General features: G+C 43.0%; 1 protein-coding gene across 1 annotated transcript in view; it reads right to left on the bottom strand.

Annotated features, from left to right (window-relative positions):
* Window positions 1–25,035, bottom strand: part of CACNA2D3 (calcium voltage-gated channel auxiliary subunit alpha2delta 3) — a 1,049,182-nt gene that overhangs the window by 159,942 nt on the left and 864,205 nt on the right. Inside the window, exons 26-27 of the mRNA XM_064274376.1 lie at window positions 19,043–19,164; window positions 16,455–16,535 (exon numbers count right to left, since the gene is read on the bottom strand). Of these exons, the coding sequence (XP_064130446.1) occupies window positions 16,455–16,535; window positions 19,043–19,164 (203 nt within the window). The remainder of the gene's footprint in view (window positions 1–16,454; window positions 16,536–19,042; window positions 19,165–25,035) is intronic.

Consider the following 25,035-nt stretch of genomic DNA (forward strand, 5'->3'; position numbering starts at 1 on the left):
AACTTTCCAAGGAGTGAGTGCTCCAAAGTCAACAAGGGAGACTCAAGCAGAAGCCACCCACTCTGTTCACTGGCAAACACCACGTCTGGAGGACACCCCCACTGTTCCAGGATGAGTAAAAATGAAGAAAGAAAACCTAACGTGGAGCCCTCTAAAAGATTCTACAAAAAAAGAAAAAAAGAGAAAGACAACATTGCCCTCAAGGTGCAAAAGAAACACCAAATATCAATTTCAGAACATATCCTAATACAATTTTTCAAGCTTCTGGCTGGATTTCGTGTACATTCCCCTCACTCATATTCTACAGGAAAGCATTGCGAGTCATATGGCAATGGGCAGGGACATGCAATAAGTATGGAAGGAGTGCATAACTGCAAACAATAATAAAATAATCAGTGTAAATTAGAGAACAAATAAATGAAATAGATTGTGGTAAACTCAAATTTTAAGGACAAAAAAAAAATTCTACAATCCAGAAGCCAAGAACAAATAAAAAAAGTTAACAAGAAACCAAACTGAGACGGCAATGATCACATGTATAAGAATACAGACAGCACAAGACTACATATACCTTTTGAGGAAAAATCACTCAAAGATATATTTTGAATTGGGAAAACAAGCAGCGGCAGGGGGCGGGGTGGTGAGAGAAAAAGGGAAGGGGACAGGGAATTTCAGAATGGCAGTATATACCAGTAATAAATACTAAAAGTTAAAATTAGAGTTAAGTATCTGTGCTTCTGCGAATATGGTTATACACCAACGCAAAGTCAATACTTCAAATTTCCTAGCACAGGCAATTTTTCAAGTATCAGGGAAAAAGAAATGAACAAGAAATATAAAGTACTTGCCCCTACGGATTCCAACTTCCATCATAAGGAAAAATACAAACAAACAAAAAAATATTTAAGGTGGTAAAAGAGTAGGCATGAAGGCTAGAGGGTGCTGGGACATGGAGAGTAAGAGACCTTACTTTACATAGGATGGTTAGGAAGGCCCTGTCTGAGAAAATACTTGAGTAGAGACCTGAAGGAATGATGGAGCCAGTGACAAAGATATCTGGAGGAAAATGGCCTGAGGAGAAGGAACAGCAGGTGCAAAGGTCCTGAGGCAGGAGTGTGCTTGGTATGTTTGAAGGACAACAAGGAGGCAGTGTGGCTATGGTTGAGTGGACAAAGGGTGAAGTAGAAGGAGTTGACGTTTGACAGTAATTAGGGGTCAAATCATTTAGGATCTTATGGATATGATAGACAGCTTCTAAGATGACTCCCAACGAGCCCCACCTCTTGGTACTAATGCCCTTGTTCACTCACCTCCCCTTGAGCGTGAGTTGGAACTAGTGACTTGCTTCTATTAAACAGAACATAGCAAAAGCGATAGGATACCACTTCAAAGATGACTAAATTACATAAAACCTCTGGCTTTCATCTTGCTCACTCTGTCTTCTGTCTCTTGCTGGCTCTGATGTAAGCCAGCTGACAAATTGTGAGCCGCCTCTGGGAAAGGCCCATGCAAGGAAGGAAGGAAGGTCAATGTCAAAACCAGTGAGAAACCGAGACCATCAGTCCAAGAAGGAAGTGAATCCTGCTGATGACCTCATGAGTGAATGTGGAAGCTGCTCCTCTTCCTGCTGAGCCTTCAGAAGAGAACAGTTCTTGACAACGCTTTGATTGCATCCTCACGAGAGACCCTGGGCCAACATCTTGAATACAGTCCCCGAGAGACCCTGAGCCAGAGGACCCAGCCAAGCTGCACCCGGGTTCCTGACTCAAAGTAACTATAATGAAAAACCTGTGAGAGCCAGAACTCGACAGGACTGCCTTGTTTTTCCAGGTCTTACAAGGTTCCCGCCATTCACAGGGTGCTGTCTTACCACCTTCCTATTGCTATTACTGGAAAATATTTGAGTTTTCCTTCTCTGACAGATTTCTACCTCACACAGGTTCCAGCTTTCGCAGGTTTCACTGTATAATAAATGTTTGCAGTTTTAAGCCACTGAGTTTTGGTGTCATTGGTTACACAGCAATAGAGAACTAATATATGGGCCATCGTTAGGATTCTGGCTTCAAACGCTGAGTAAATTGGACAGTAAACGGAAACCTTAGAATAAGGGGGTGACGTACTATAACTATGAGAAGGCCCCTACAACAATGCAGGCGAGAGAAGATGGCAGACTGGGCCAGTGGGGTGGCAGCAGCGGCACTGAGAAGCGGTCAGATCCCGTATATAATGTGGAGAAAGAAACAACGGGGTTCATGGATAACTGGATGCAGGTGGGAGCACAAGGGAAGAGTAAAAAATGACTTCACGATGTGGATTCAAAGACACTGTGAAAAACGATGACATTTTCTAGATAGCTAGTAATTTAAACAGTGAGTAGGTATTTGGTAATTTTAGGAATTATTTTTTAGATGTGATACTGGTATTGTTATATTAAAATGCAAAGGAGCTGTATTTTTTTAAGGTTTAGAGATGCAAACTGAGATATTTATGGATGAACTGATGTGATGATTAAGATTTGTTTTCCAGTAATATGGGAGGGGTGGGAATCGAGGGGAGGGTGCTGAATGGCACCCATGGGTTGATGGCTCTTGCGGCTAGATGAAAAATACATGGGGAGTTTGATCATATTTTCCTGAATACTTTTGAGTATATTCAATATTATTCATAATCAAAAGTTAAAACTAAAGAAGAATGACTCCCAAGTTTTTGGCCTAAATAACTAGACAACCAGAACTACTGAGTGGCGTTTACCTGTACAAGCCAGGCTACAGCAGTCCCTGGGTGAGGCAAAGGGTTAAGCAGTCAACTACTAATTGCAAGGTTAGTGGTTTGAACCCACCCAGAGGAGCCTCAGAAGAAAGGCCTGGTGATCTGCTCCTAAAAGGTCACAGCCTTGAAAACCCCGTGGAGCACAGTTCTCCTCTGAAACACACGGAATCACCTAAGTCAGAATCAACTTCTTGTTTACATACAGACATACATGCACACACATACATAATACACACCCATTAACCCGCTGCCGCAGAGTCAATTCTGACTCATAGCGACCCTACAGGACAGAGCAGAACTGCCCCATAGAGTTTCCAAGGAGTGTCTGCTGGATTCGAACTGCTGACCTTTTGGTTAGCAGCCGAAGCACCTAACCACTATGCCACCAGTGTTTCGTGTGTCTGTGTGTGTGTGCGTGTATGGAGTGTGTGTGTGTGTGTAGGGTTTCGTGTGTGTGTGTGTGTGTGTATGGAGCCCTGGTTGCCCAGTGGTTAAGGAGCTCGCCTGCTAACCAAAAGATCAGCAGCTTGAATCTACCAGTTGTTCCTTGGAAGACCTATGGGGCAGTTCTACTTTGTCCTACCAGGTCGTTATGAGTCAGAATCAACTTGACGGCAACAGGTTTGTTTGTTTTTTGATCTACATATGTAAATATATACATATACAGCGATACACACATGTCATGCAAGTCTCCAGAGGCAGGGTAGAGCGGGGGAGTAAATAGAATCAGGACTTCAGCTTGCTATTGATTAAATTTGATTGGCCTATTTAAAATGGAATAGAGACATTAAGCGGTCAAGGGAGAGACAAGAGCAAGGTCTGGCTGGGGAGTCACCAGCTTATGGATGGTGCTTAAAGCCTTGAGAGTGGGTAGTAGCAGAGAGAAAAGCAGGCACAGGTTGAAACCCCTAGGGCTCTCCACCATTACAAGTCAGGGAGATGAGCAAAATCAGCAAAGCAGACAGGCAGAGTGGATAGAGAGGGAGCCAAGTAAAGGGATATTTCAAGGAGAAAATCATCAACGTGGTCGAATGAGGCTGACAGACCAGGAAAAATAAACATTTGCAGTTCAGTTTTGGATTTGGCAACGTGGAAGCTCTGGTGGCCTTGACCAGGAATGTTTCTGTGTGGATGAAACCTGATTGGAGTAGGTTCCAGAGAGAATGAGAGGGTGGGAGCAGAGACACACTGTACAGCACAGAAGAGTGAGAAATCTATAATGTAAATAAAACAGTAACAGGAACAATTTTGGCCTAAAAACCTTGTTATATCAGCCAAAATCTGGAAGTTGGTGGGAAAAGGCTAATGAAGTAAAGCATAAAAAATGACCACATCCCATGTTTTTCCCCTCACTCATCTGTCAGTCTGTCAGGCTGCGGGGGCTTGTATGTTGCTGTGATGCTGGGAGCTATTCTACCAGAATTTCACATATTTGCAGGGTTACCCTTGGTGGATAGGTTTCAGTGGAGCTTCCAGACTAAGACAGACTAGGAAGAAAGGCCTGGTGATCTGCTTCCAAAAATTAGCAAATGAAAACCCTATGGTTCCCAACAGAATCCTGTCCAATATGGTGCTAGCAGATGAGCCCCCTAGGTTGCAAGGCACTCAAAATACACCGCGGCCACAACAATGGACTCGAGCATACCAATGAGCACAAAGATGGCATGAGATTGGGGAACGTTTCATTCTGTTGTAAATGGGGTCACCACAAGTCAGAGCTGACTGGACAAAAACTAACAACAACAACTACACTTTTATTATTAAATCACTTTTTATTTTTAAAGACTACCGTACACACCACAATGCTTGAGCTGGGTCAGGTATAACTGGGTCTCGAAGTGGGTATGACAGTCAGACACTGACCCTGACCTCAGGCAGATCTTTCAGCTCAGAACAGAACCCAGGACCTCCTGGTCAGTACAGACTTGGGAGGCCACCAGAATAAAGAGCCTGTGGTCAGCACTGCCCCTGTCCTACCACAGGCTGCCTGAAGCATTTTCCAGGAACAAGGAAGTCCACGGATCCACGGGTCCACAGGCTGGCTGTCAAAGCATTTCCACTCCTGCTGTGGACTCTGCTCACACCCGCCCCTCTCTTCCTAGGGAGGGGAAATTTACGTCCGCCCCTTTATCCTCTGTGGGCCCTTCACTTAGCGTGAGTCATAGATATTCTAGTCTTAACTGAGATCAAAATCCCAACAAGGTCACTAGGAGATTTGGCTGGATAAAGGGCTAAATAAATCCCGAAATCTCTCATGAGCTGTGCTGGGGCAAAAAATAAAATCCCATAAACTCTTTTCCACCAAAGCATGTGAGGGCATTTCTAAGGCTCTACCGAGCATTATGTTGATTACACCGTTCAGAGGTTTATAAACTAGAGCAAAGATTAAGTAAATCACTGTCTTGACTGACAATGAGAACACGTATTTTTAGAAAGCTTAGGACCTTTGATTGGGATTGATGTCTAACCACATATACAAAAACATTCGGGACAACTGAGGGACAGCTTCTGATACGTGTAGCTCTATCTTCACCCTCCACTTAAGCAAATTTTGATTTAAATATCCACTTCGTTTTTATAAGAACATGGTGAAAAAGGTGAGTGAACAAATCAATATTTTTTTCTTTTTGATCAACGACGTGATAGATTTTAATCTAAAGCAGGAGTTGGTAAACTTTTTTGTGTGAAGGGCCAGGTCATAAATATTTTGGGCCTTGTGGGCCATACATTCTCTATTCAGCTACTCAGCTTTGCCATTTTAGTGCAAAGGTATGCTAGACAATATATAAACAAATGCTGTATTTCAATAAAACTTTACAAAAAACAGTTGGAAAATATCTGCCAAGGGTCAGAATGTATAAAGAACTCTTGCAACTCAACAATAAAAAGACAAATAGCCCAACTTAAAAATGGGCAAAAAAAAACCTGAGTAGACAGTCTTCAAAGGTGGACAAATGGCCAGTAAGTACACGAAAAGATGCTTAGCATCATTAGTATTAGGGAAATGCGAATTACTTCACCCCTACTCCCAGAAAAAAACCAAAATATAGTTAAACTCAGAAAGACAGACAATAACGTGTGTTATCAAGGGCATGGAGAAATTAGAATCTTCATACACTACTAGGTGTGAACGTACAACAACGCAGCTCCTTTGGAAAACAGTCTGGCATTTCTTCAAAATACTAAACATAACCATATGACTCAAGAGGTCCACTGTAGGTATATACCCAAGGGAACTGAGAAAGTACGTCCACACAAAGCCTGTACGTGAATGTTCACAGTAGCATTATTCATAATAGCCAAAAAGTGGAAACAATCTAAACGTCCATCAACTGATGAATGGATAAACAAAATGTGGTGTATCCATACAATATTATTTAGCAATAAAAAAAATGCATCTATGATACCTGCTGCAACATGGATGTACCTGGGAACATCATGCTGAGTGAAAGACCCCCGTCACAAAGGACAACTTATTGTCTGATTCCATTACACGAAACGTCCAGAACAGGCAACTCCACAGAGACAGAAAGTAGATTAGTGGTTGCCCGGGGCTAGGGCATGGGGGAGTGATGTTTCTTTTGGGGGTGTTAAATATGTTCTAAAATTAGATTGTGATGATGGTTTCAGAACTCTGAATAGACAGAGAACACAGAACTGAACACTTTAAATGGGTGAATTTTATATTCAGGAACTATACCTCAATAAAAGTGAAAACAAAACAGGGGACAGGTTGGGTTTGGCCTGTGAGCCACAGCTTGCCAACAGCTGCTGTAAGGCACAAGCAAACAAATACCCTTTGCCATTGAGTGCATTTCAATTCATAGCGACCCTACAGGACAGAGTAGAGCTGCCCCCCAGAGTTTCAAGGAAGCAGACTGCCACATCTTTCTCCTGCGAAGCAACTGGTGTGTTCCAACCGCTGACCTTTCGGCTGCTGCCATGTGTGTTTCAGAGTTTTGATACGCAATGTGGCAAGAGACTCTAATTTCTGACACTGAGGTTTCGTTTTTTTTTTTTTTTTGTCTTGAACAATAAGGATTTATCTCAAGAAAGAGGATAATAGGAGATAGCTGGCTTCCTTCTCATTCAGTTATCATTTAACGGTACACTGTAATAATATCCCCAAGGGCAAGTTTGCTTAGCAAACAACACATGGGAATAAGCACTGGTTGGTGAATGGTGGTGGGAGTAAGGCAGTAATTCTTAACAACGATGGCAACAGAACAATAATTTAGCAGCTAACAATTATTTAGTACTCAAGTATAAGCATTTACCAAGCATTTTACCTCCATAAGCTCATTTCTGGAAACCCGGGTGGCGTAGTGGTTAAGAGTTTGACTGCTAACCGAAAGGTCGGCAGTTTGAATCCACCAGGAGCTCCTTGGAAATGGTATGGGGCAGTTCTGCTCTGTCCTACAGGGTCGCTATGAGTCAGAATTGACTCAATGGCAAAGGGTTTTTTTTTAAGCTCATTCCCTCCTCTCAAGGGGAACCAGAGGGGGCTCTGAAAGCCAGAATGAATCTGAGTGTAACAAAAACTCCATATTGGTTAATTCATTTCTTTCTCTGTGGTAAGGACACAAATCTCTATCTTTAAAAACCAGGCTGTTAGAAAACCAAACTAAGCACCAAACACCCTCATTCTATAAATGTAAAAACAGAGGTCCAGTGGGGGTGGGGGACAGTCCTGCACTCATTCCTAAATACGGGGTTCTTATTTACTTTAACGCCCAAATCCCACTGAGAGCTCACAATGGGTGGTGTAACTTGCTGATTTAGTATTAGGACCTGTTTCCCCAAAATTCTGTTGCTGATTTTATGAGTGGAGGCTGCGCTGGGGTGTTTGATAAAGTTTATAAAGGGACCGTGACGTTTGCAAATGTGAGTGCCCTGGAGAGATGGCAGAGAGGATCCAATGTCTCCAAATTCCGGGCTATTTTTATCCCTGGAGCAATAATCCTCAGCATGCCCTTGTCACTGGTTACTGTGGCATGCAGAGCAGCTGTTAACTAAGTGGGCAATTCTGACTGTCAACTTCTGCTGCATGTATACCATACACACAGCCGAATCTATAACTACAGCACTAATCCATTTCTAGAAAGTGTGTTGTCAGTCCTAATGGGCCCCACCTCTTTTTGCCCTTGCATTGTACCCCTTTGGCAGTTTAAGGAAACAAACAACAAACAAATGAGAAGCCCCACGTCCTACTTGACATTTACAGAGAAGACTCCCCTTGGGTTCTGCACCTCCCCCTGGGTCATCTGTTCACCTGCCTTTGGTCCTGTTGTACTTTAGATGAAGACTCAGGCACTGAGATCCAAAAACACCCCTAAAACCAGGGAGAGTCATCACCAGTAAAATAGACATACCATGTATGAGGAACCTCATTCCAGATTCACACGCGTTTCTTAGGGAAGTCCGTTGCCTCTGCCTGAAATGCCCTTCCCTCACATCTTTGCAAGGCGGCCGCATCTCATCATTCAGGTCTCTGCTCAGTCGCCTCCACAGAGAGGCCTTCCCTGATCACCCTGTCTGACAGGCCATTGCCCCCGCCATACATCCACAAACACATACATATGACCATAAGCGTGCAGCCCCCTCCCCATACTTCATCTCTTTATTGTGCTCTATTTTCTACAGAGCATTTACTACTGGAGATTAGCTCCTCCCTCCCCGTTCCTTCCTTCTTTCCATTCATGTACTTGTCTGCTGTCTGTACCTCCCACACAAATGGAAACTCTCTGATGCCATCAATTTGTTCCAGCTCAGTGTTCTCAGACAGTATCATGGTCACCCAGTGCTGCCATGGCAGAAATATTATAAGTGGGTGTCTTTAAAGAATGGAACTTTATTTTCTCAGTTTAAGAGGTGACAAGTCCAAATTCAGGACATGGCTCTAAGGGGTGGTCTTTTCCTTGTCTCTTTCAGCTTCTGGCAACTGCCAGAAATCCTTGTAGATGCCTCTGTCTCCCACTGTCTTCCCCTATGTGTGCATCTCTGTGTCTATTCTGGCCTTTTTATAACTCAGAAATACTTAGGTTTAGGATGCACCCAACACTGGTATGACTTCAACTGATTGTTTGATTACATTGCATTATGGAAAGTAATTACATTACATTATAGAAGTCTATCACATTACATTATAGCATGGAAGGTAATCTGTTCTAGCCAGGGTCAAATTATTTAATCACATGTAAATATACCATAGTCTACCAAGAGAATGAACAAATCTGTCTTAGAAGAAACACAACCAGAATGTTCCTTAGAAATGAGGATGGTGTACTTCGGCTCACTTATTTTGGACAGGTCAAGAGGAAAGACCAAGAGCTAGAAAAGAACATGATGTTTGGTAAAGCTGAGGGCCAATGGAAATGAGGGACATTCTCAATGAGATAAACTAACACAACAGCCACAAAAATGGACTCACAGACACCAATGATCATGAAGATGACTCAGAACCAGGCAACATTTCCTTCTGTTATACAGAAGGTCACCATGAGCTGGAGACGACCCAATGGCAACTAACAACAACAACAACAACTATCGCTACTCTATGACAGCAACTAGACTAGTGTTTGGCCAAACCACTGGGAACCATAAGCTAGCCAAGTTGACAAATAAATTTAACCATACCAGAGAGTGTTGCAGCATTTGGGTGTAACGATTCTTCACTAGGTGGGACAGTCATCCCAGGCCCTGGGCATCCAATGCCAATAGTGTCCTCATCAACCAACATCTCCCCCAACACATTCACAATGCTCTCTGATGTACTTGTTCACAGCTCTATCCCCAGCACTGGTCACATAGTAGGTGCTAAATATATATTTATTGGACGATTACATAAAAAATGAAATAAGACCTTTTTATAAATTAGCCTTTAAGAGAAAACACTGCATTCGAAAGTACCAAGAATTTAATTTGGCCCATTAGTTTAAGCCAGCATTTCTCAACCTTGGCAGTACCGACATTTGGAAGCAGATAATTTTTTGTGTTAAGGGGCTATCCTGTGCTCTGTAAGATGTTTTCCAGCATCCCTGGCCTCTACTCACTAGATGCAAGCAGCATCCCTCCTGCCTAGTTGTGACAATCAAAAATATTTCCAGATGTTGCCAAATGTCCCCTAGGGGGCAAAGCTGCTCCTGGTTGAGAACCACTGGTTTAATCAACAATTATTAATTTCTGGCAAGATAAAACCCTTCCTTTGCTCAGAATTAACAAGGTGGAGGTTTATCCATGTAGCTTGATACGTACACCAGATATGTGAAATCCACCAAAGGCAGGCTGTCATTCTGAATGTTTGCCTAGAAAATTTGCCAACATTATTTACCAACTCTAATGAAGTGTTCCTAATACATATTATACTAGTCAACATTCCCAGTTTAAACAGCATATACCTAACAAAAGCTAATTGCAAGGATGTTAACCAATCACTTTCTCAATTTGTTAGTTCAAATGGATCTCTGTTCTATCAGCAAGCATTCTCCTTCATTACACTGCCTAGAATTATGCAAAGGAGACCAAGTAACTCGCACCTTCAAATCTCCCCCAATGAATGGATCTAATGCAGTCTGTATTTCTTGCAAAGGATGAGGCTGGAAGATTAGAGCCCCCACATTTACTAAAAATCACTGAATTTTACACTTAAAGTAGATGAATTATTTGGTATGTAAGTCATACCTCAGTAAACTGTTAAAAAAAATTCTTTCTATAAGAAACCAATGTCGTTAATGTCTGTAATCTGTTTTTTCTGCTACTGACCAGATGAGCTATACTAAGCATCACTTAGATGGTTAGACCTCACAAAAGACCTCCGTTGAGGCAGAGATGACTACTGGTCCAACACAGTCACCATGAGGATGGAAAATTCAACAACTTTTCTATTCCTTGAAATAATCATATTGTTCTATATCATATTATTGTGGTGTGGAATGGAGTTTTAGCTGCTATATGTTTCTGTTATTAGAGCTTTAGCAAAGAACTGTATTATGGTTGTCTGGTTTGTAAAATTTGGAAACTTAGGTACCTACATACAGTAGGTGTAAATGAAGCTCATCTTCACCGAATGTTTTATTTGCCCAATATTTATTATACATCTACCACATGTCAGCCTTTGAACTTGGCCTGGGGAATAAAAAGATAATTAGGATATCTTTGCCCTTGGAGAGGTTCTAATATATGTAAGGAATGAAGATGGAAGCTTTTAGGAAAGATTTTAGGTTCTGAAAATTTATTAAATTTACACTATAAAGCAACTGCAAATAACCTAGAAATCATTAGTCCTTACTGTAAAAATTGAGAAGTCTTAACAAAAAAAAACGAGATTAGGTATTGTGTTTTTGTCAGAAGGAACGCCTACGAGGAGAATTGGGAGGTCAACCAGACCATTTGAGGAGGGGAGGAAGTCCCCTACAGAGTCATACCTTCCAACTTGGCTCAATTCTTCCTCCCTGTGCATTTTTTCTTCTCCAGGTCATTTCCACTCTAGCGTAGTGGCTGCAGTGCCTATAGCTGTTGGTCTATAGGGCTGGGTCACTCCATTGAGAGGGGACTAGAAAACAGGCCATGCTACAGGAAATTTGTGAAACCCCAGTTAACAACAAATCAGTAAGGGAAAACAGGTTTTCGTGAGTTCAATTCAATTTTTAATGGAAATTCTCACGGAGGGTCTAGCCTCCATACTCTAGGCATTCTACTAGGTTATGCTGTGAGGGACAGAACATGAAAAAGACAAAGTCCTTGGCCTCTAGGAGCTTCCAGATATTGATTTCTACAAGCTTATTCACTAGATAATTGCTCAGCGTTTCAATTCAGTTTCCCTGTGTAGACATGGCTTAAAAAAATTACCATTTCACAGGCCTCTGGTGGGAGCGACTATTGAATGACAGAACCTGGTTATTATTCATTTACATCTAGAGTACCTGGCATAAAGCAGGTGCTCAAGAAATTTTTATCGAATGAGTAAATGATGAAAGAACAAATGAATAAATGAATACACTAACTTGAAGATGAATGTTGGTTACCCCAAATGTTGGCATGTTTATACTTCTTTATATCCAGGCTTTTTTTTTTTTTTTCTTCTTTCTCATTTTATACCCAAATCAACCCAGAGTGAGGCAAAGCAGGTAACAATCCACCACTCTTTTAGATAGGCAGGATCCCTGGTGGCATGGTGGTTGAAGCACCTGGCTGCTAACCAAAAGCTCACCAGTTTCAACCCACCAGCCACTCTGTGGGAGAAAGATGTGGCTGTCTAATTCCATAAAGATTTCCAGCCTTGGAAACTCCATGAGGCAGTTCTACTCTGTCCTATAGGGTCACTATGAGTCAGAATGGTCTCAACGGCAGTGGGTTTTGGTTTTTTTATTTTAGATAGAACCTCAGAGACCCATGACTACACATTTAGCAAGTTACAGAGTGAGTGGCAAACCTATGTGGACCTTGTGATACAAGGTTTGTGTTTCCAATAACATCAGAAAAGTGGATAAGGGGGCTGACACACAGAAGTTTCCAGGGCTCTGAAGTTCTTTGGTAGGCCCCCCAAAAAGTCCTACCACCTTCCTTTGCAGTGGGAAAGCAATTAAAAACTCCAGCACACTAGTGGCAGCTGGAGAGTTGGCAGACTCCTCAAGAGAAGGACTGTAAGCAATGTCATAGGCCAAGAAGATGGATGGGCTCATTTATGCACCAAGGTTGACGTATTCATGGAATCATGCCCAGTTTGACTGCCCTTTCTTCAAAGCTGTCATTGATAGATGAGTATCTAAGTGTTTTTGTTTAAAAAAGAAAACAACAAAAAAAGAAAAAGAAGAGAATAAAACAAAACAAAACAAAAAAAACACAAAACAAAAATATTCTTTCTACCCCAAACAGGCACATGCAGCAATGAACACAGGAATTCCAGATTAGGCCTGAGAGTGGGCAGGCCTTTGAAAGGAGTCCTTGATAATTATTTGCAAAGTTATACATTATGCAATGCTGTTGTACTTTTCTTTCAGATAAATTTCGATTTCACAGAAGGATTTCACTGAAACCCCAAATTACTGCCAGTCGGCCATATCCCATCTGCTGCTGGAGGCATGCTGGTGGGGGACAATCCTACTTACATTTTCATCTTCACCTGCCAAAACAAGGCTTCTTCCCCAATTAAAACAGTCCTTTTGGTTTACAGTGATAAACAATGCCTACCTAATTTGAGGGAAATACACTGAAGAAAATTACCGAACCTAAGCACACAGTGATACTTAAGTCAGAGTCAATGAAACTTGGGGCATGTGTTGAAGCAGCCACTCTACTTTTGAGGGTGGAAGGATCCCCCTGAGGTCACTCACTGTCTTTACACGGCAGCACCTGAAACAGCCTTCAAAATCAAAACGGAGCAATTCTGTTTTACCTTAAGCCTACCTTTGCGAGACGAAGCACTTGATTTGGCCTTTTGTCTCTACTTTCTGAAAATAGCTCTTGGAAGTTGCCAGCAATCAAGGAGATTTTGTTTTCTAAATTAGCCAGGCCACGCTTAAACATGTGTAAATCATCAGGGGCTACACAAGGCTGGGGGCCCAGGTGGCACGATGGTTAAGCACTCAGCTGCTAACTGAAAGGTCCACCTTGGAACCCACCATCTGCCCCTCGAGAGAAAGATGTGCTCCCATAAAGCACAGCTTTGGAAATCCTATGGGGGCAGTTCTACTCTGTCCTATCGGGTCACTATGAATTAAATTAGAATCAATGACATTTTTTTCAATGACAACGCGTTTGGTTTTGGTTTACGCGGGCCCCACACCTAGCAAACTAACTTGAGGGAGGAAGGGCATGATGCAGTCATGCATATTCATTGGTTGGATGGATCAAAACTATGCATTAAGACCCCAGTCATGCATATTTATTGAGATTCCAACGACTAAAGGACCCTAGACATTGGAGCTCTCTTTTTTTTTTTGGTGGGGGGGGTGCTTCCTGGAGTGGTGAGAGTATCATGTCCCTGGGGACAACGCAGGCCTTGTGCTGAGAATTCTCCCAGACCTTGCCTGATGTGTCTCCTTCCTTATATCCTTTCTGGTTACAATAAAGGGGTAAGTGTAAGTATAAGCAATAGTCTCCGTGAATTTTTGTGAGTCATTATAGAGAATTGGAGCCCTGGTGGCATAGTGGTTAAGCATTTGGCTGCTAATCAAAAGGCTGACAGTTTGAATCTACTATCTGTTCCATGACACCGCATGAGGCAGTTCTACTGTGTCCTACAGGGTCACTAAGAGGTAGAATCGACTACAGCAACAGGTTTGGTTTTTGGTTTATGGAGAATTAATGAACCACAAGGGGCAATGGGATTCTGACTTAGCTCGGGTGGCTAATTCAGAAAAGGCCTGTGTAGGCAGTCATAAGGATAGAGTCCTAACTTGTGGGGAATCAGCTTTGGGTGGTTGGGTGACAAAGACTGCACGGGCAGTTGATGAAGGACAGAGTCCTCCTAGCTTGTAATCTAGCCCCAAGAAGATAGAGGGAGAGAGAGGGGCTGGCTGGTCTGAAGTGCAGGGAGTTGTGTAGACTCCTGAGCCTATGGCTGCTACCTGATGACCTGGCCTTGGGTGGTCAGGGATATTCTGACCTAACTCGTGGTGGTTAGGGTCAGAGAGGACATGACATGTCACAGAAGAAGTTGCTGGTGACAAGGGATGGAGATATGGGAGGGTGAAGCCTAGGTCCACTTCCAGGTGGGAATTGGATTCATGCTGATCCTTGCCATGCAATTAGTGGTAAAAGGGGGGTTTGGCCTCCTTGCCCCTTTAGGAGTGCAGTTAGCGACAGCAGCATACTACCAAACATATTAAAAAAAAAAAAGTTAGTAATCACCAGTTTTAAAAGGTAAGAACTAAACACAGTTCCTCAGATGACCTCGTTTCTTCATCTTGCTCTATAATTATTTTCTGAAAATGGGGGTCAGTTGACATACACTGAGTAGTGTAAACAGGATGATGTCTCTTTCACCCACCTGGGGTGGCCCAAACAGTTTCTCATGACTTGCTTGTGGTTTCTGACCAGCTGTGAGACTCAATAATGGACTACCAAACCCTTTGGGAAATTCATGTTCTTCTCCAGGCCAAGTCCACATTTCGCCTGTACTCAGCCAATTCGGCATTTATGAAATGCAAGGCATTTGCAAACATTTGAGCATATTTTGTAAACTTAGATGGAGGTGACTGGGATGGGTGCAGTGGCCTTAGGGCTGACATAGACCAGGCTGACCCAGAGTATCCTTCATGATGACTGAATGAGAAACCCAAGGAGAGAAGTTATTAAAAAGAACGTTCAAACAGACGGACAGCTTTGGCCAGACCATGATCCTGACAGCTGCTGCATGTGGCACCAGCTCCAGGGCGATAATATACTTCCATAGCTAGTCAGCTAGGTTTGCCAGGAGCAAGCCTGACTTCCCACAAGCAAAAATAAATTCTATCTACTACTCTTCTCAAGGAACATGAGACACTAAGTGACAAAACAAAGTCAGCAGCAGTGAAGCCTCACATCCCTGGTTGATCAGCTGTATGTCTGCCTTGTTCAAGAGGAGCTACATGTCAGACGCATAAGACTGTCTTCCTTGCCACAACCTGATAACTCAGGAGTAACCAGGGCAGCTGTCCCCAAATCTTTCAATCCCTACCAGTATAATTACAATGCATACAATAAATCAGAACTAAAGTGGAAGAAGGGAAATTTGGCATTTCCTAGCCAAAGACAACCATTTCAAAAGAGTCTGTCTGCATTCCTTTCCACAAATACTAACAGTACGCTAAGAGAGAAGTTGATGTTCAAAGTCACCATAAGGTACAACTTACAGAGGAAGGCTGCCTGAAAACAAAATGACTGCCTTTAGTAAATAATAGCCAATATCGGGATGACACATGGAAGGTATCACCCACCGAGCAACCAATGGATCCAACAATTATTTATCAGAAACAGACTATGTGACAGACACTGTCTCAGGCCCTATTTTTGCAAGCAGCTGTCCCACAGGAGGGTCTGTAGCAATTTCTTGCTCTATACTCTAAATCCCACCAATTAAAAGCCCCTAGTCAGCTTCAGAACATACATTGACAGTCCTGAAAGATGAGGTCAACTACAGATAGGGCTTCTCCCACAACCGGAGACTCTCAATCATAAAGAGTTTTGGCTTTCTCCTGGTCCCACACCAAGCACCTACATATATATAAAAAAAAAAATTTATATGTATCCAACTCTAAATTCTCCAGGGAAATTAGGGTGATGAAAACCGCCGTCTCTCTGAAGAAGGGCACATTTTAGCCTGTGTTCGCCTAAAACAAACCCACGATTTTATTACACACCTACTGTTACCCTACTGCTATAGAAGCTGGTAATCTGGGGCTCACTTTAAATGATTGTGCAACCTACCGTCAAGTAGTTCTCCTCTGCATGTACTGACAGTTATTACTGGCAAAGAGTTTAGGAAGAAAAATCATGGGAAAGATACCTATTTTCAGATCAAACACAACCAGCTGTCAGAGCCTTGGTTTGAAGGAGATGACAATGAAAGGAGGAAGAAGTCATTTTTAATTTCCTCCCAAAACCTACTTTGTGGAGAACAAACAGGTTGTACAGAAGTAGCTGACTGGCCAAATGAGTGGACACCATGCTTACATTATATTTGTTGATTGAATTCCATCTTTTACCTGCCACCACGGGAGATTTCCGCTCGTCTAGAAGCTGGATGGAGGTACTTGCTGTCACCACATTACTTTTGTTGACTGTTCCTGTAAGGAGAAAACCATCATGACAAAAATGGAGACAGTTATAATGACCCCATTAAGAGAGTAACCTTATTTGTCCAGGTCACCAACTCTGCAAACTGTGCTGGGGCTCGGTTACCAGAATCCCAAGTGATCTGGGCTCTGCGTGATCTGCTAACTCTCTTAAGCCATGAGAGTTACATGGCCAGTCCTATCGCCCCGAAGGAGTCAATGCACCAAGTTACCCACATGCACGTTGGGGAATGTCCAGCCTCTTCACATTGAAATTATTGATCTCTGTGGAGGGACCATGTTTTTTGTAGTTTGTGGTTACTATTTCTATTGTGTCTCTAAATATAGCTACAGAGAACTGCGTGAGATAAGTTCTGAAATTATTTGACTATGAGTTGGGAGCTTTAGCTTTGATTTGTTGGTTAACATTTTACTGATCTTTAAAATTCTGATTTCAAGCCCAGTGTTTCCAAGCAAAACCATTCTAAATAGAGAGAGAGCTGGAATGCAAGGCTTTCTCCAAACTCTTTATTAATGTGGTAACAATATGGTATTAGTATTACGAGATTTTCAATTATTCACGATGGCTCCAACACCCGTGAACCAAAAGCTCCTGAGCACAAATTCCGAATATCCATAGTTAATCATTGTTACTGGAGGGCCTGCCTCATAAAGGTGCTAGATGAATGGGAGTTGAATGAAATCCAACTGAGCTGAGAGGCAGCTCAAAAGCAGACCTGGATTTGGAAACACTTAAGACCGAATCAATTAAGAATTTTCCCCTAATCCACGTATAAGCAATGTTTACAGGTATTTAACACACAGTAGAGAAAATGAGAGAAAGTTCTACCACAATGACTTTTACTTGGTGATTTCTAACATCTTCCCTGGATCTAAAGAGGCCATGAAATCTTTTAAGATGTTATCTCATCCATAACTTTACTGTGAATAAGGTAAATTTCCTTTCATTCTAGGATTCCATTGAAAGTATAATGAAACTCTATTTACCAAAAACCAGTTCAGCCTCAGCCTTAATTAGACAGAACTTGTTCTTTCCATTTATAATTCTTGGGGGGATAAATCATGAATAGTAACAAAGCAACCTGATCTGAGGGTCCATCACACACAAGCGCACACACACACAAACAATGCAGTTTTGGGGACTGCCCTTGTCCCCCGTCACTCCTCTCCCTTCTATTTTTTCTTTAGAGGACTGTGAAAAAGGAACTCCCGTGAGACTGCCTCGCGGAAGGAAGATGTTACTACTGGCAGGAGAGCAGCGGAATAAGAGAGTCTACTGCCTCTTCGTGGATATTTTCAACAGTGAAGTGTGATGCGGATAAATGTACAGCAAGAGCCTCAGTCACCTGGAAATTTACATCAAGAAGGGCTCACGTGACTCAGAGCGCATTCGCGCAGGCCCATCAGCAAAGGGGCACAGGCTCAAAGACTCTTAGGCCTCAAAGGGACCTAATAGATTGTTTCGTCTGAAATCCCATCCAGTGAGGGAAGTTCTTCAATAACATTTGCCTTTCCTTGAATACCTTCATGAACGTGCGACCCTTATTTTAATGAACCCATTCAACAAATTATCGGACGATTCTTGCTAACATGTCCTCTGTGAATTTCAAGAGTACTGAAAATATCTTCATCCAGGGAAATAAGAAGTCATCTAGATTCAGGGAGAGGGACTCCACACTGAGAACTGGAGAATCTCCTGAGAGCTGAGTTAGAAATACTTGAAAGAGATTAATATGAAAGGCTCAAATATTAAATATAAGTATAGGTGAAACTGTCCAGAGCAATCCAAGTTTACAGAGCCAGGTTTCATTCGTCTCTAAAGCTGCTACACTGCCCAGTGTCCAGCCTTGCACACAGGGACCATCAAAAGTATCGGATACATGAGACAAGAAAAAGCCAAGTGCAAAGGAAAAGCATTTCCAGCTCTCCTGCTTCTAAAACTTGTTGAAATAAGACAGCACTTGGTTCTTTTTGGAGAGAGGTCACCTTAATTTTTTCATAAATCATAAAATCTGAGGACTGAAAAGTCATAGGCTCTACACTTCTCATTAGTATCCCTGTCAGGAGAGCACAGGCTGTACAAGCCTTCTTCCTGCATCGATTTAAGTCACTTCCATTGAAACGGGAACTGTAGACTTCCAAAGTGAGGTGACTTGCTAAAGGTTCTGGCAAAGGAGACTGTTTCCCCTTAAATTCTCTGAGGAGGGCCTTGACAACATTAAAAAAAAATCTACTGAGAAGTTTTTATTCAGGTCCCACAAGGTACAAAATACCAGTCCTTCTTCCTAAAATGCTCTTTGTACCATTTGGCTGTGGAAAACCTTCATTTTATTTGCGGCCAACAGGCCATTGGCTTAGCATTGGCCCAATATTCGGCATTGGCTCTTGAAGCTGACCTTGACTCCCCTCTGCGTTCAGACAACACCCCCCACTCTGCACACACTGCCCAGGCAGGCAGGACCAGACAGACAGAGCCCACCTCCAACAAGGGCACCCACCTGTGCTGAACGGAATCGAGTAGACAAAGCTCCCAGGAATCTGCTCCGCAGCTCTTCTATACCAGAGCGGAAAGTGGTCTGCGTTAAAAATGTTCTCCTTGTCTCCAGCTTTCAGGAAGTCCCTGGAAATGGAAAGAGAATAAGAAGAGCACTGTAATACTTGATACAAAGGGAAGACAGGCAGGGGTGCATCCCAACAGCCTTTGTTGGATAAACCCAGTGTTGGCTCTTAGAATCCCAAGATAACTTTCTCAGAACAGAGGGGATCTGGGCCAGCATTGTATACCCAAGGTTATCCAGAAATATCTTGCAGAGCTCTGGAAGTAGATTTCAACTGGGTGAAATTATTTCTAATATATCCAGTGAAATTATTCTTGAAGCCTGAAGCAAGTAAACAAAGCCTCCAAAAATCATATCAGAAGACTAAAGGGTAGTCCCTCTAAAACAGGAAGCCGTGCCTTGCCCTAAAGTACACACACACGCACACATACCCTTGGGGAGTGGTGGTGGTGGGCAACTTCTTAAGCATATCTCACTCTTCTCAGAAAAAGTTAAAAGGAGGTAAAAGTGGGCCCATGTTGGTATCTTTGCTCCTTTTTTCCCATACCTCTCTACTTTCCAGTCAAACACAATTGCTCATGGTTCTCTCCGTAAATCTCCTGCCCGCCCCTGCCCACAGTATTTCCTGCTATCCAGCAGGTTACAAGCACTCTCCTCCCTATCTCTTTCCGTTAAAATCATACTCCTTTCAAGGTGCACCTCAAAGACCACACACAACACAAATCCATGGAACCAAGTGCAACCTCCTCCTCCCCTGGATCCCACAGACTCAGTTGCTCTCACACACCTTTCCTTGGCCTTATCCTCACAATTGTCACGTTCTCCCAAACCTCCCAAAGTCTTTGAGGATGAGATCTTTTCTTCACATGTTCATATCCCTCCACAGTTTTACATATCCTGAGGTCCCAATTAATGTTTGTTGGCTTGACTTGCCTCCAGAGAGTCACCTCTACTCTCCAGGACCTTAGTGCCTCATCTTGGCTGTCATGGTACAACTCAGGGACAGAAAATGACCTCCTGGCTAGTCCACACTCTGCAGAGATCTTTCAGGAAAGGACAGCCATCAGGGGACAATGTATATGAAGGGAAAAGGCAGCCAATTATAGCAGAGATGGAGCCACCTTTCAATCCAGTAGTCTACAGCATAGAGATGGATCAGATGGGCCATGGTGAGGTATATTTGAATATTCTATGTTGTTTTGGTATGGTGGAATTTATATGCTAAGTTATAACTAGTTGGTTATTAGAACTCCTTGAACTTGGTATCCAATTCAGGAAAGCATTCTGTAATTTTAGGTATGATCAACCAGCGATCACTCAACCTCATTCAAAGACTGATGGCTCATCCCCTTGAGAAGATGCCCATGTCACTGGAGCCTACCTCTCACTGAACTCAGCCTCCCTGAAGCTTTTACCAGCGTGTCCTAATTCCTCTCTAACATCAGAGAACTTAGTTTTCTCATTATCCCCAGAGCCTGGCACTCAGGGTATGCTTAATGATCGTGGGATAAACCACTTTTTATACCTCAAAAAGAGCTCCTCAAGTGCTACAATTTTTTTGTCTTTTTAAAATAACATTTCTCAATTCTTTCAAATCCCCCATTTAGTATGGCCACCTTTCTGTGTAAATGTCCTTCTCTGTCAATAACCCTACAAAATTTCCTGCTACCTGGAACTGATCATAATAGACTATAACTGGCCTTGTTTACAAACTCTCACCAACACGACGATTCTCTAAAAATTCAGATTTTTTTTTTTCTAATTTGGCAAAAGCACTCTTCTGTCAAACAAAAGATTGTCTTTGCAGTCATCACCGGAATTGAAAGCGTGCAGAGAGCCTCTGCAATATTCAGAATGACGGATGGGACATCCAGGCTCAATGTGACAGACAAATCCCTTTTGGCACTATAGTATTCAGTGGTATCAATCCCTAACTCTAAAATCATTAAGTATCACAAATATTGAAATTGTCCCTCTTCCCACTTTTTTCTTCAGAGATGATTCTTCGGAAACCTGACTTGGACAGGTGTGTGAAGAAACCTGTACTGGTTAAGCCTAGGTAGGATGAAGGGCCACCTTGAATGCTGGGCCATGGACACAGCTGCAGTTGGGCAGAAGGCATTTCCACTCTTGTAGCTCTCGTCAGCAGAGACACAGCCATAACCCCAGGGAAGAGGGTGCTCCTCTCATGCAGGGCTTAACGGTGGTGCAAGAAGGCTTTTATCCGAAGTCACAGTAGATGTGCTTCTAGCTTAGTTAGAAGGTGTGGGTGATCCTCGCTTAGACTGACGGTTACGTTCAGGCTTTGAGGGTGGCAGGTGGTAGATCTGAAACTGCACATTTGGGTGACAAGTGCCCTGCTGCCTGGGACCGCACTGGCACACGGAGCAGCAAACAGAATCCTGCAACACTTGATCTTCATTAGCAGTGGTGCTAATGTGAAAGGCTTGGGTTGCTGGGAAACCAGGGAGTGCCCAACCAACTACCAAGCGGTGATTCAGGAGGAAGCAGACAGGAGAGATCTGAGTCTGCAGAATCCTAAAAATGTTCTTCAAGTGGAAATATTCTTCTGGGTAAGATGAAAGTACCCCTCTAGGCACTAGAGGCTGTTATGGTATTGTGTAAGAGAGATTGTGTAAGGTCTGGGCAGAGCTGGGTGGCTGTTAGGGATTGAATTGTGTCCGATAAAAATGTGTATCAATTTGGTTTGGCCTTGATTCCCAGTATTGTGTGACTCTCCACCATTTTGTCATCTGAAGCAATTTTCCTGTGTTGTAAATCCTACCTCTATGATGTTAATGAGGTGGAATTAGAGGCAGTTATGTTAATGAGGCAGGGCTTGATCTATAAGATTAGGTTGTGTTTTAAGTCAATCTCTTTTGAGATGTAAAAGGAAGAAATGAGCAGAGAGACGGGGGACCTCATACCACCAAGAAAGCAGGGTCAGGAGCACAGCGTGTCCTTTGGACCTGGGGTTCCTGTGCCTGAGAAGCTCCTAGACCAGGGAAGATTGATGACAAGGACCTTCTGCCAGAACCAACAAAGAAGAGAAAGCCTTCCTGTGGAGCCAGTGCCCAGAATTTGGACTTCTAGCCTACTAGGCTGTGAGAAAAAAAAAAAAAAATTCTCTTTGTTAAAGCCATCCACCTGTGGTATTTCTGATATAGTAGCCTGAGATAACTTAGACGATGACCTTGTGTAAGTAAGTGAGTGTCTGAGCTCTTATTTAGTCATCTGTAGAATAGGAACACAGGCTTCCCCCACTATCCAAAAGTACAGTGTTCCTATGAAACCTTATGTAAGCTGAAACGATGTAAAGCAAATAAGCAATTACCATAAATTTATATGGCAAATTTTTTGAGTATTCCCAGACCTAAAAAGTAACCTACCAAACCATACCAAATAACACATAAAACCTAAAAAACCCAAACCAAACCCATTGCCGTCATTTCTGACTCATAGCAGCCCAATATGACAGAGTAGAACTGTCCCAAAGGGTTTCCAAGGAGTGGCTTTTGGTTAGCAGGCAAACACTTAACCACGGTGCCAACAGGGCTCCGTAAAACACTAACATATAGTAAAAGCAGGTATGATATGATAACTACGCAGCCTTTAAAAAGTGGAAATAAAGTATGTACTGTACAGTTTCACAGACACAGTTCAATCTACAGAGGCTTGATGCTGAGATGCTCAGTGTGTTTCCCGGGGAAGGAGCTTGGTGCTGCCACTCTTGCTGCTCAGGGTGTGCGATGCCTCTTCAATGGCTCGCTGCAAAACAAACATTGAACGCTATTTCTGCTTTTCACCTTTTTTTGTAAAAGCACAAAAATCCTCTTCAGATTTCTCTCAGTTAGTGAAACCTAGTACTAACGTAAGGCCTTTGTAAAAGCAAAGCGGCATAAGCTTTCCGAAAGTGGGGGATACCTGTAATAACACCATACTTATCAGGAAATTGTTAGAATTATTTAACATTATATGTGAAAGTGCTAGGTAAACTGGACAAATATACGGCAGTATTAAAGCCCAAGAGTTTCTTTCATTCTCTTTGGGTCAACTAGAAGGCCTGATGTGGTCATCTTTTACATTTAGGCCTGCAGAGGGGACCAGAAGCCACACTGTGAAGGCTGACGCCACTAGATGCCATGTGTATAGCGACACAAGAAGCCATAGTGAAGGCATGGAATACACTGCTAGTTTTGGAGATGATGGTCATGTTACTGAGGCCAGGAACTATAACTGGCCTAGTTCCAAATATGGGTTGGACTCTCAGTACAGGAGGCTGAAGCCAGGATGAGTTAGCTCTGGGGTGGAAACTCTGTATTACCTAGTACTCTCTCTGGGTGCAAGGCCAGAGAGTACATGCTAATTCAGAGTACAGGTCCCAATGCTTTGAGCTCTTCCTTGTATGCCCTTTACAAAAAAAAAAAAAAAACTCAGAAACTCTAAAAGCCTCTAGCCCTGGCTAAGAGTGTATCCAAGAAGGTGGGTCTCAGTGAAGACCATTTGCTGGGAGGGAGGTAGGCAGGCAAAAGACCCTGAAACAACAGACGTCAAGGTGCCTCTGTATGAGTCAATGGTATGAGTTTCTTTCAGACAGAAGAATCATCCATCCATTCGGATAAATCACTGAGTACCCACCCACTCTCGGTCAGGGTGAAACCACAGGGAATAGAACTCACAGTTACAGGTATTTCCAGCTTCCCAAAGCAGCTTTACAACCTCCATTGTTTTGATCCTCTCAATAACTCAGGGGGACCGCTGCCCTGTTTTGCAGCAGGCGAGCAGAGTGAAGGAGCACTGGACGAGCTAGGCACACTCCAAGCATTGCAGTATATCACAACAACCCAGATCTCAGGCCAGCAAGGTGTCTCGTTTTGTTGCTGTCACCATTTTTCTTATTTGTTTCACTCTCATCACCAGCAATAGCCTTCCTCTCAGAACATCAGGAAATCTATTCCTGCGCCTCCCTTAGCCCCTCTGAATCCTGAAGGGAGAAGGCAACGTGTACCTCAACACTTCTAGGCCTTCTCAGGGACTTGCCCTCTGGAAAGAGTAACTGTTTGGGGTCAAAGGCTAAAGAAGGCTTAAAAAAAATCAAGTCACAACTATAGTCAAATTCATAAATGATAAATGTGAGATGCAGAGGACGAAAAAGTCCTGGAATGAGAATTCAAAGCCAGTCCCCAAAACATGTAAAAATAAGTCTTTCCTTTACCAGGCTTGGTTTGATATGGTGGCAGCTACAGCCTCATCTAACAGGCAAGCAGCACTGCCCAGGTGGGACTTGATGGAGGGTGAGCATCCCCTTCCTAGGCTCCTATTGGGCCAGGCCCTCTCAAACTGACCCCATCCTGTGGCTTGGTTAGTCACTCCCCAGGTTACCCATGGTAACCTCTGAACTCCCACATACATGCTTACAAACCACGCTAGAACTTTCTGCATCATCAGGCTCCATTTGTTCCTGGCCTAATAATGCCTCTTACTTGGGGGGAAAACAACAGAGAGAGAGAGAGAAAAAACAAACAAACAAACTTATTACTGGGCTCAGAAAAGACTTTCCAGACCATCCACCAGCTCCCGTAGAACAAGAATTGAATGAGTTAAGGGCTCATGGCTCTCTGAAGACACAGGGACTGAGCAGTGGTTTACCCAGCATCTGGGTACTGGACTCAGGAACACTCTGCCCACCATTCACGCAGGTATCCTCTGAAGCACAAGGAAGTCCAACCTGAGTGCACCCAGAATATTCAGCCCTGGGTGTGGGGCTCTGTAGTCCCTCAGGCTAAGGGCAGAGGCATGGAGCTTTATTAAAACATAAACAAATAAACAGACAGCAGACTTGAAACACTGACTCCTGGACAGGCAAGAATTCCTCAGCAGAGCTCCAGAACAGCCGAAAGCCCTGAAGCCATCTGTCAGGAGACCAGCGTCTG

The sequence above is a fragment of the Loxodonta africana genome, chromosome 22, assembly GCF_030014295.1.
Source record: "Loxodonta africana isolate mLoxAfr1 chromosome 22, mLoxAfr1.hap2, whole genome shotgun sequence".
In the NCBI taxonomy this organism is placed as follows: domain Eukaryota; kingdom Metazoa; phylum Chordata; class Mammalia; order Proboscidea; family Elephantidae; genus Loxodonta; species Loxodonta africana.